Source organism: Pan paniscus, chromosome 3, assembly GCF_029289425.2.
Source record: "Pan paniscus chromosome 3, NHGRI_mPanPan1-v2.0_pri, whole genome shotgun sequence".
NCBI lineage: Eukaryota > Metazoa > Chordata > Mammalia > Primates > Hominidae > Pan > Pan paniscus.
The window spans coordinates 172,396,148-172,409,100 of record NC_073252.2 but is presented as its reverse complement, the minus strand read 5'-3'; the positions used below and the strand labels follow the sequence as shown (position 1 = coordinate 172,409,100).

Genomic DNA, 12,953 nt, shown 5'->3' with positions numbered 1-12,953 from the left:
TGATACCTGCTACTATAGCTGATCCTTTGCCTCCTTCCCTGCTCAAGCAGCTTCTGTTTGACTCTTTATATTGCTTTCCTGTTCCCCAGCATATTACCACATATTTTGCTTTGGCATCAGGTAATTGCAAGAAGCTGTGTTCACTACCCCCATGACAATTCATCTTTAACCATAGCACAGCCATAGAGCCCCATTAAGAATTGGGCATGGAAATCCTGGCCTTCGAGTCAGTCTGTTTCTTTCAGCTGCCTTAACTGATGGAGTAAATTTAGCAACCTGTGTCAGTGCCTTTTGTTTCCATTCCCCATTGGCACCATGGGATTTAACTTCTGAGTTGAAAAGAACAGATCGAACAGGGTTCCTTAGGGGAGTCTGCTGCCAAAATTGGAACAGATTTCCGTCCTCCCAGCAGGCAATAATGTGCTGGGAAATAGTTCACAGAAATCCTGTCAATTTTTGCTGTGTTCTTTTTGTGTCTTAACGGCCACCTAAAGAGAGCTTATAGATGTACCTCTGGCCATGATCTTTCTTCTGAACAGCCTAGATTTTCTTCTCATCGGTAAAACCCAGTATAGCAGCTGCAAGAGTTAATGTACGCACGAATCTAAACACCCTCCTGCCTTCCCAGAATGAGGGCCACATGCCTAAGGACTCTCCTAACCCAGTGCTTACCCAAGTTTTGGTCAGGGGATATGGTTTGGGTAGGCTTCTTTCTGATTGTCATATGGCCACCCCAGATTTGCTGCTATACTTAACATATCTGCTCTTCTGTAGAGGTGTTACATTTCACAGCAGTGAGAGCATCAGTCAGTCCTTCTCAGCAGAGATTGATTGATTGATTGATTGATTGATTCTGAGATGGAGTTTTCACTCTTGTCATCCAGGCTGGAGTGCAGTGGCATGATCTTGGCTCACTGCAACCTCTACGTCCTGGGTTCAAGTGATTCTCCTGCTTCAGCCTCTGGAGTAGCTGGGATTATAGGCATGTACCACCACGCCTGGCTAATTTTTTTTGTATTTTTAGTAGAGACAGGGTTTCGCCATCTTGGCCAGGCTGGTCTCGAATTCCTGACCTCAGGTGATCTGCCTGCCTTGGCCTCCCAAAGTGCTAGGATTAGAGGCGTAAGCTGCCACACTCAGTCCTCAACATAGATTTATACCACCCCAGGCTTCACCTACTCCAAAAGAGTCATTGACATTACACCTGCCAGTAATTCCTGAATGGTAACACTGCAGCAGATTGGGGGTTAGCATTCACACCAAACATTACTTTTCACACTACTGCATCCAAAAATATGTTATTAGCTCCTTAGTCAATTAAACTAAAGATGTAGGAAAGCATGGATTCCCTAGAGAACTGCTACCACTTCTTAGCAAAGTGACCCAGCTTCTTTATGCTTTGTCCAATTTGGTAGCTACTAGCCTCATGTGGTTATTGAGCACTAGAAATTTAGAGTCTGAATTGAGATGTGCTGTGAATGTAAAACACATGCCAGGTTTCAAGGACTTTGTATGAAATAACGAATGAAAACTATCTCAATTTTTACTTCAATAAGTGTTGAAAAGATATTGGGAACATACTGAGTTATTTTTTTTTCAAACTGAAGTTATTTTGACCTGTTTCCTTTAACTTGTTAAATGTAGTTAATGTAAAAATTAAAATCACACACATGGCTTTTATTTGTGGCTCACATTATGTTTTTATGGAACAGGGCTGCACTATAGTCACTAGTTTGCAGTGTCACTTGCCTGGAGTTGCAGAAGGGAAGATTAAAATTAAGTGCAGTGTCCTTCCAAGTACCAACTGGGCTTTTGTTTTCATCTTGAGCTCAGGTCATGAAGCTGCTTGCTTTACTGGCGGTGTCTCTTTCCCTTGAGTAGTTTTTTCCATGAGTTTTTTTTTTTTTTCTTGAGACGGGATCTCTCACTCTGTCACCCAGGTTGGAGTGCAGTGGCACGATCTTAGCTTACTGCAGCCTCTGCTTCCTGGTTCAAGCAGTCCTCCCACCTCAGCCTCCAGAGTAGCTGGGCCCACAGGCGCCCACCACCACACCTGGCTAATTTTTCATAATTTTGGTAGAGATGGGGTTTCACCATGTTGGCCAGGCTGGTCCCCAACTCCTGCGCTCAAGCAATCCACCTGCCTTGGCCTCCCAAAGTTCTGCGATTATGGGCGTGAGCCTCCGCCCCCAGCCCCTGAAATTATTAATTAATAGGAAACAAGGAATTAACTGTCTCTTGAGCCACTTTCCTCTCAGTTTTGTCTCACAGATCATCCATCTGCCAATTCAACAGGGGATAAACCTGTGCGATCCATGTTCCAATAGTAACATTCAGCATGTTATTTTCTGTAGCACTTTGGCTACCTCAAAACCGGGTTGGATCAGCATCAGATTCTCCTCAGAACTCCCTCCTGGAACATTTGGCCATATTGAGTCTCAAAGGATCTGAAAGCCTGGTCAGCTTCTGTCCACCACTGCTGAGATTTGGGGTTCCAATTGTCATACAGACTCTCAGAACACCCATAGGCTTTAATCTAACCTTATGTTCACTCAGCCCCCTAGGAGGATGTGAGGCAGGAAACCCATCAGGCCTCCAGCATCTGCCTCACACAGGAGACTCAGCAGGTTCTCAAGAGCTTCTTTTGCCCCTCATCACACAGGACACATAGGTACAGCTGCCATGGACAAAAGTCAGGGTGTATATGATTGCCTTCACACAGGGAATCACAGCCTTTGTTCCAAACCACACTTGCATACCATCTAGTCACATGGGCCAAAGGTCTTCAGGCCAATACACAGCTCCCCCAGTGCAGGTGCAGCCCCTCACAGTAAATAAGGCCAACTCCAATTCCCCCTGTAGCTTATCTCCATTGTTTTCAAGGAAATGATACTTTAGGAATCAGGGGTCATTCTCAGCACTACTGTAACAGCCCAGGCTGGGTATTAACTCTTTACTCACCCTCAGCTATATGGAAAGATACAATTGAGAAAAATTCGGTTGCTCACTAATATGTGAATTTTAAATAGATTATGTTTGTTTTGAGATGAGCAGCTAAGGTCACTAAAGATTTTAAAATAAGTTATTCAGAACAGATCATTAGAAAGGTAGTCAATGAATTCTGCTTTACTGAGCACATCAGCTAGAATCCTGATATCTGAGCATTTTGATAATGAATTTCTCAACTGCTTCAATTAACATGTCAACACCTCATTGGAAATGCTCACTGAGAAGTCATATTTTGTCTTACTTTGAGATAGATGTCTTTTAACACATAGGTTGCTATAGTTTAAAAGCCTATTTTATACTTCAACATTCAGGAGATTTTTACACAAAATAGTGCAAATTACCTGGGTAACCTACATTTTCCTTTAGAAATGCAAACACCAGCATGATTTTCAAGTTATAAGGCTGCTATTTTAGCACTTACATAAGAACAATTTAATTCTAATTTGTAGGATATGGAAAACTTTAAGGCAAATAATAAATTTGCCTTAAAAATTTCATGGACGCCAAAGAAATGGTAGTCTAAATGAACATGCTTGTTAAAGAATAGTGGAAAATCGATTTTCAATTTTTGCGAGCTTACAACAGTAGTCTCAGGTAGTTTGGACTGTCAGTTTTTCTTTCAAACTTGTGTCCTCAAAATTCAATGGCTTATACATCTTACAGTTGAAATATTTTCCAATAATCATATACTTTTGTTTTGCAGGTGGAATCACGTTACTTTCATAATTCCCAAAATAACTATTTTATACCTTACTGCATCAACTTTGGTCATCTTCTCATTTTTAGAATCCATAATAATTTCTATTTTTTCACTTTCATATTTTATAATATATTATTCATTGAGGAGCTACTTTCACAGAACCAACATAATTTTCTTTTTTTTTTTTTTTTTGGAGACGGAGTCTCACTCTATTGCTCAGGCTGGAGGGCTGGAGTGCAGTGGTGCGATCTCGGCTCACTACAATCTCCACCTCCAGGGATCAAGCGATTCTCCTGCCTCAGCCTCCCGAGTGGCTGGGACTACAGGCGTGTGCCACCACACCCAGCTAATTTTTGTATTTTTAGTAGAGATGGTGTTTCAGCATACAGTCCAAGATGGTCTCGATCTCCTGACCTTGTGATCCACCTGCCTCAGCCTCCCAAAGTGCTGGGGTTACAGGCATGAGCCACTGTGCCCAGCCCATAATTTTCAAGAGTTCAAGCCAATTATTTGGTCTTTTATATTAATATGAAAAAGTATTATCATAGGAGAGATATAACAACTTTATTAAATGTCTTCTCATCTTTTAGACCTTCAATTTAGTAGCCAAATAAACCATTACTCATTGGTAGCCAGCTACTATTACACTCTAAATAAATGTGTTAAAGTAAATTATTAATAATTTGCATTGTTATTAAATATTATATTTCTCTCAAGTATATTTCATTTATCAAATATTATTAAATAATTTTTTATTTAAATTTTTCTTTAAGTCCCTTCATTTACAAACATGGAAAGTTCTCTTCAGTTTGCCACATTTAAAAGAAATGATACTTTTTAGAAGAACATAGTAATAAATTTATGAAAAGTTTATGTTCTTAATATGAAATAAACTTCTGCCAGATATAATTCACAATTTCAACCAAACCAATGTGCCTGAAACATAGTTGTATATAAACTAGAATACATGACCGTCTTCTAAATATTCCAAAAAGGTTAGTGTAAAATAGAAAAGTAGCATAAAGGGAGAATAACATAAACCAAGCAGTATTATTGAACTAGACTGTATTTTCTGAGGAATTGACTTCGAATTGAAAGAAAAAGCTTTAAAAGGTTTGTCTCCATGAGAAAGAAAAATTCAGTCCATGATCCTGGTATGTTCCCCTTCGACATCACACATTTATCCATTTAAACAAATAATGCAAAAAAAAATCTAGTTTATGAACATATATAACACAACAGATTTTATCTTGTTTTTTTTTAAATTTAGATATTCAAGCAATATGTAGAAAATATCAGAATTTAGTTTTCCCATTAAAACATACCCTTTGGGATTTCACATTTATTAATGGGCACAGCTATACAATGCAGCAAGATAAATTAATAAAACTTCAATAGGGAATAAAAACCAATTCATCTTTATATGCTTCGGTTATCTTTTCCTTATATTAATGTAAATATTAACCATGATAAAATTGGTTATGATTCTGAGATGCCTGTTATACATGCTCTATTGTATTATTAAAGGGCCTTGTCACATTTTTCTTTGACAGGATGATGAGGTAAGGGAAAGCCGATTCAGCTTCACAGCCTATGGAATGGGACCATGTCTACAAGCAAAGGATGGCATGACTCCAAAGGGCCCCAACCACCCTGTCCAGGTAATGCCAAAAAGTCCTGATGAAATGAGGAAGGTCTTTATCGACCGGGCCAAGAAGATTGACACCATCTCCCGAGCCTGCTTCCCATTAGCTTTTTTGATTTTTAATATTTTCTACTGGGTTATCTATAAAATTCTTAGGCATGAGGATATTCATCAGCAACAAGATTAAGTCTCTGGGGGCATGCAAATTCAAATGGTCAATTCAGAAGAAAGTGTCTCTGCCATAGGTGTGTATGTGTACATGTGTGCGTGTGGTATACAAATGATGACCATTGTATTAAAATGGCATATGGAAAAGGTTTGTATTTTGGTTAGCTATGCAAAGTCATGAGAAAGATGAGATTCTTTTAATGAATATAAAATATTTATTAGGGGATTCTATTTCATATTAATGCCAGGTGATTTGTTTTTTCACAGTAAACCGTGTAAGTGGAAGCTTTACTGCCAATGTGTTTATATGTTATATAATATCTCATAATAGTAGACATGAAAACTACTTTGAAATTCCTTGATTTGTAATTCAATGCTATTAAATCATACAAAAGCAAATTTTGCACAGTAAATTTTATGAAAGGAAAAGGGGGAAATTATAAAGATAATAAAAACCAATAGTTTGAGATTTAAAACTATTTTCTTATAGTATAGTTACAAAATGGGAAAATAATTAGTTACAGTGGGAAATTCACTCATATTAATGGAGGATTGTACATATAAATACTATTTAAACAACATATGTAATTTTGAAAATTTTTAAATAAGAGCATTAAGAGACTTTAATGATTTGGAATACTAAATTTAATTGTTTAGAATATTAAGTTTTCCTCTGTGCAAATTTAAAACAAATAACAAGAGATCGTGTTACAGTCACAGTCTACTTTTCTTAAACTTTATATCTCTAGGAACGAAGGTGGAAATATGGAAAACAACTTTGTTTTTAAATAAGTGTTATAGCTATGTATTTTTAAGTTATTGCCAAACATTGAACAATTCAAGCCAGCATCCTTGTTTTTGTTAGACTTTTAATAGCTGCTTAACTGTATGTGATTGTGTTTAATAATTTGATATAACAGGACAAAATTCAGTAAGACTTTTATATTTTAGTTTAGAATATGACTTTAAAATTCAATGGGATTAAAGTATTTACATTTTGATAAAAATGAATACAATGAAAACAAAATGGATTCATGGAAGATTTTTTAATAAAAACCATTTTCCCATCAATGTTTTATGGGTCTCAACTCCTATCTCCAAATATAAGGAGGGAAAGTTTTAATTTTAAATGATATAAGTAAGTCATTTCTATAAAGTGAGGACTCTTTTTCTATTTCTGAATTAATGATTTCAAAATCTAAGCCATTCGCAAGATGCGAATAATTTTAAATGAAATTTTTACATAAAATTTTTCAATGACCCCATGGGATTACTTCAACAAAAACAGAGCATCAGTAACTTGTTTTTTGCAGTGTAATTGGGTGCAAATGTATGATAGAGTTCTTGGTAAACAGAACCAGACTCTGACTCTTTTTCAGTTTTGCTATTTTTTTAACTATTTTTACCATAAATTTATTTGGAAAAGCTTTGGAATGCTTTTTAGGTATTTTAATTATTGGTCAGATGCACAAACTCAGTCCACCAAATTATTCACAGAGAAAACTTTAAAGATTAAGAAAACAATGAACTCAGATGTACAATAGAAAAGCCAGTTCTTTAACAAGATGCTATTTTCTACCCTTCAACCACTTTCAAATTAAAAGCAAAAACTACCATTTAAAACTAAAACCTTTACAATGTTATTGTACATCAGCTTATACAATTGTAATTTTTTAAAATAACATTTTAAAAAATAGTAAATGTTAAGCAGTTTTTGCTAGTAAAAGACCAAGTTCCCCTCCTTTATAAGTAACTTAAAACAACACTATAAGGAAATAATATCATGTTTGGCATTATGTGCAAATGACACAACCAAAAGAATTTGTTACTCTGTAAGTACCCACGTTGAGGACTGTGCACCTGAAAATTAAACATATCCTTCTTCATTTGGTGTGTATTTAACAAAACCATAGAAACATATTCTTGTTCTAAAGATTAGAGCAAGATATGTCATTTGTATTCCTTGAAAATTAGCAGGAGAGTTTGAGGTAATTATAAACTACATCATCTTGATGTGTCTCTGAAATACCTGAATACGTTTTTCTATACTTTCCACATCTTATTTCAAAAGTTTCCCAACATTGCTTAAGTGAATTCTGCCAGGAGCAAACAGAAATATAATGAATGCAAACATGCTTACTTCCAAAAGAAATTCACAGACATCACTTGTTTCCATATTTGAGAATATTAAAAATGTGTCTTTGTTAAATCTGAAACTTAGAAAGTGAAAATACCAAACATGAGACAATATTGTCAACAAGGATGTTGGTACATTAGAAATCTATCTCAAAAGTATTACACTTTCCTTAGGCATAGTTTTCCTTTCCTATTATATTTGTCACTGTCTTACTGCACTAAGAAAATACTTTAACAGCTTTCACTCACAAGGCAACAGTGACAAGGTGCATGTGGCTGAATCCAATATGTTTAAAGGAATGTGTCTCCTCCTTCAAACTCTTATAGACCTTTTAAAACTGAAAAATTACATTGCAATTAGCATCCTGAGATAATATTTGCCTCAATAAGCCCTGTGTCCAACCAGAATATTTTAAATTAAACCAACCACAAAATTATTAATGGCAAGAAATTAAAAATGTGTGCATATACATTAACTACTAAACACACAAATTGAAATTCCAATGTGCATATTCTGAAGTATTTTAAAATAGCCACATTAGAAAATATGGGATTTTCATGTATGCAGTTTATATCATTTTCTTAAAAAGAATTATTTCTATCTCAATCATTGAAATATTTGATTCCATAGCATATGAATTTATAGGCTATCTTATACATTAGCATATATGTGCCCAATCTTTTCTTTCTTTCCCAACCATTAGAATTGAACTTAAACCATAATGAGGCTCTAGAACTTACTTTACAACTTTAAATAGATTCAAGAGTCACTGTATTTGCAAGAAAGCTGAGGGTGTTTAAAACTTCTCCAACCCTTCCAAAAGTTTCTCCATGGCGCTGGAGAGCCCATCCAACTCTCAGTGGCTATATTAGGGAATCATCCGGGCTGCTCATCTTATTCTAGAATTAATTCTTATTCTGTTGATATATTCTAATAACTTTTATCTTAATTTGGAATTTAATTGCTTGTATATTTATATATCCCTAAGACATGAATTCATGTATTAGTTTATGAATACCCAGGATCTCATGGAAGGTAAGGGAAATTTTAGAAAAAAAAATGAATAATCTAAATGTTTAACTAACAGAAGAGAGCAAGCTGTTCACTACTTTAGTACTCAGTGCAACTTAAGTAGTTATAATATTTGAAAAAAGATTTAGATGTATCTTCCATACTATACATCCCTTTTTCTGAACATTTTTTATTCCACTTTTTAAAATATGCTTTTCTATTTTTCTCAACACAACATACTTCAACCTGCTGGTTACTTGGGAGGACTGAATATTATACTGGCCGCTAAATTTTTCTTTCATCTATAAAGTACACATTCCAGGAAATGGACATGAGAGAATACAAGAGACTTGCCAAAATTGAAATGGAAAATACTTGCAGTATTTTGTAAATGGAAAAGAAGGAAACTGACAGCATTGTTTTTCACAGGTGTCTGCTAAAAATTTAGAACACTCTAAGAACAAAACTCTGAGAACAAAAATGTATCTAATGATTCTTAGACAGATATCATTAACAATCCTTGAGGTCATGATATCTTCTGCTCCAAAAGTGATTCCACACTCTTTGCAACATAGATAATAGCATAAACTCCCAAAATTTATCAGCATATACGACCTGTATTTTTCATCTAGTTAATATTGAACTAGCAAAGAAAAGCAAGCCATTCCAAATATAAGACAATCTGGTGTTAATACAGTATATTAGAAGAAATAGTGTATATGTTCACACAGATTCCCTCTTGCAAATAAAGTACCCATAATACCCATTGCATCTTGTACCTGTATAAGAGACATCTTCCTCAGCAGATGCATTGGTTTTTATTTTCTTATTTGTGTGCTACAGTGGTAAATATAGGCTCACTGCATTTTTTTATTGTTATATAAACCTTTCATGGATAAATAAGCAGTGTACACTGTAAATTGCATTAATTTAATTAACTTTAAAATTAAACTTTCATCTCAGCCCCCATTCCTCTTTACAAACATAGTGATATTAAAAAGTGAACTTCCATAGGGAGACACCTGGTACTCCAATTACTTAAAAAGTAAAGTGATGCATATTCTTCCATAACAAAGATACTTATAGGCCATGTGTAAAATATAACTCTCTACAATTTAAACGGAACTAGGGCAGGGAAAAATATCCTGAGGAAGCTTCTTCCAGATATGAGGCCAAGAGATATAATCCCAAGTTAGTAGCTAGGACCCACTTACCTGTTTTTTTGGTCTACATTTTACCTCTTAATAATGCCTTCATCTCTTCCCTTTCCCTCTCTCTCTCTCTCTCTTTCACACACACACACACACACACACACACACACACACATACACATATTGGTAATGAGATGAATTCCTTTAGATTAAAAATACAAAGACAGTCAATTTTTCTAGACAAAGGTTCATAATCCTGTGATATGTTTTGCAATATTAAGTGATTCCTGGTGAAAAATATGAACCATGCAGTCATTCGATTTGGCCAGCTCTTAATCATGCAACAATCTTTTGCCTCAAAAACACATAAACAAACTAACTGGATCAAGTCTTTAACCTTTAACAATCAAATTCTAAAACACTATTTGAAGTGTTTTTGAAGAACAGCTAAATAACTGTCAAAAACCTTTTTCAAAAGACAGCTAGTAATATTGGATGACTTTGTAGTGTCTGAACAGGTGGTTTTCTCAGTATTTTTTGTGGTTAACACATAAACAAAGAGGAGGCATTTAAGGTGATGGAGTATTATTTTTAAAAACTGATTTTGAACCCTGGCTAGGTATTGGAATTCCTTACACATTTTAAAAATACGTACATATGCTTGGTGTCCAACATAGAAGATTATGATTTAATCACTGATTAAACAAATATTCATTGAGTACCTTATGTGTGCCTGGCACTGTCCCAAGTGCTAAATTTAGTATTTTTGGAATAAGATCTGAAATTCTGGATGACTGAAAAAATTCCAGAAGTGAGAGAATTCGTGTGAACTTACACAAGCTTATTCTCTTAATAAGGATCAATTTAACACTTTTTAAGTTTTATCATTTTTTCTTTCTTCAAGCAACTAATTTTAGTTATCTCTCATTTATATTCTTAGAATTAAAAATAGGCCCGGCCCGGTGGCTCACGCCTGTAATTCCAGCACTTTGGGAGGCCGAGGCAGTCAAATCACTTGAGGTCAGGAGTTAAGACACCAGCCTGGCCAACATGATAAAACCCCGTCTCTACTAAAAATACAAAAATTAGCCAGGCATGATGGCAGGTGCCTGTAATCCCAGCTACTCAAGGGAGGCTGAGGTGGAAGAATGGCTTGAGCCCAGGAGACGGAGGTTGCAGTGAGCCAAGATCGCACCACTGCACTCCAAACTGGGTGACAGAGTGAGACTCTGTCTCACAAACAAACAGACAGACAAAAAAAGAATTTAAAATAAATCTTTGATGCGTTTCAATTCAGCTTTCCTCCCAATGTCGGAATCTTCACCATTATATTATCCACATTCTTCGAGCACCCAGATCGCAACAGGTAGCTCATTACTCTGAGGGCAGTCTTCTGTTCCATTGTGACATAACTCTAGATGATAAAAATGTTAATCTTCATCAAGAAACGACTTTTACTTCCTAAAATACCAAGTAATTTTATTCCCCTCCTATAAGACAACCAGCATATATTTTCACATTTCTGCTATCTGTGTTTAAGGTCAATCAACCCCTTATCACTAGCTTTATTCTTATTTAAACCATTCATGAGAGCATTGTAAGTGTTAAACAATGATGAGATATTTTCAGGCTTATAAAATAATGAAATATAAAATTAATTATCTACATAGATAAGTAGAAATTGATGAAAATTTCTATGTATATTATTTTCAGTAACTGTTAATGTCTTCCTATAACTCAGCAATAAATTTAAATTAAATATTTTTAAATTTATTTCAGATATGAAGATATTATGTAAAACTCTACAAAGTAATATGAATTTTAAAAAACTAGCAGCAAACCATATTAACCATATGATGTGTTTTTAGAGCAAAGCTATAACAAAAGTACAGTGGATTAAGTTGTTTTATTTTAATAGCTGCTTTTTCTCTGGGGTGGTTTTAGCAATGGTGCCTTTGGGCAACCCCGCTCACATACACAGTATCCAGCCTGGCTGGTTAATACTAGGGAGCTGTGACTTAAATGGCAGAAAAGGATTCAGATGTAAAATTGTACTTGAATATGCTTGAATAATTTTGCACTTCTTCACTTTTTTCTCTATGAATTATTCAATGGTCATTACTTAAATTTGTATTTTAATGTATGATAAATGATAATATGGAGGGGAAATAGAGTGAAGTACCCTGACATTCTACTGATATAATATGATATGCTATGAAAAACAAAACAAAAAGAAAATGTGCCATATATTTTCCATGTACCATCTTTATATGATATACAGTGACTTCATTATTGTGAGTCAAGTTGTTTAAAGGACTACCAAAAGAAGTATTGCTATTTTATGGTTTTTATGGTGTAAATTATTTTTCTGTCTTCTTGAGTCTTATGTCTAAGTCTGTCTTCCTTGTCCAGATGCTGTCATATTTTTCCAGGAAATTATACTGAAAATATATTTAAAAATTTATGCACGATTTCATCAACTTGTTTTTCATTATATTATATTTAGTTCAATTTTGCAACTAACAGACTCTCTATCAGAGTCATTAACCTGTGAACAGTATAAAGTATTTATCATGTAACTATAGATAATTTGATCCGAAACAATAAAAATGAACACTTTTCAAGAATATGGATACCTCTTTTGTCTAATTTTTTTAAAGACCAGATTTTACCAAAGAATCATGTTGTCTTCCTGACAAAAGTCATGCTACATTCCTGTTCTCATGGAAACTATTACATCTAGGATTACAAAGTCAGTGATATATCATTCAGAGAAGTCTTAATATATGCATTTCATTATAGGAAAAGCACAATGAGAAGGATGGTGAATGGAACTTTTCTACTAAGGATAGAATGAGAGAAGAAGTATTACTAACTAGAAAAATGACTTGGCATTAGTGTATTTGTAGTTTTTGTTTGTTTGTTTGAAAGACTTCTTAAAATCTGTTTATTGAATAAACCACTTTCACTTGACTTACCCATACAGACTATTTCAAAATGGAATACTGATTTTTTTTAAACCTATAATTTCATCTTTCTTTTTTCCTCCACAGAGTTAGACTGGAGTTTAGTGATAGAATAGTAGTAAACAAATAAGAATTGTTTTTTTTTTGAGACGGAGTCTCGCTCTGT

General features: G+C 34.7%; 1 protein-coding gene across 4 annotated transcripts in view; it reads left to right on the top strand.

Moving 5' to 3' along the window:
- Positions 1–12,448, top strand: part of GLRA3 (glycine receptor alpha 3) — a 182,694-nt gene extending 170,246 nt beyond the window's left edge. For all 4 annotated transcript variants that reach the window (XM_003823430.5, XM_055112014.2, XM_003823429.5 and 1 more), the window contains one exon: positions 5,263–12,448. In XM_003823430.5, the coding sequence (XP_003823478.1) occupies positions 5,263–5,541 (279 nt within the window). In that variant the 3' untranslated portion in view covers positions 5,542–12,448. The remainder of the gene's footprint in view (positions 1–5,262) is intronic.
- The last annotated feature ends 505 nt before the right edge of the window (positions 12,449–12,953 follow it).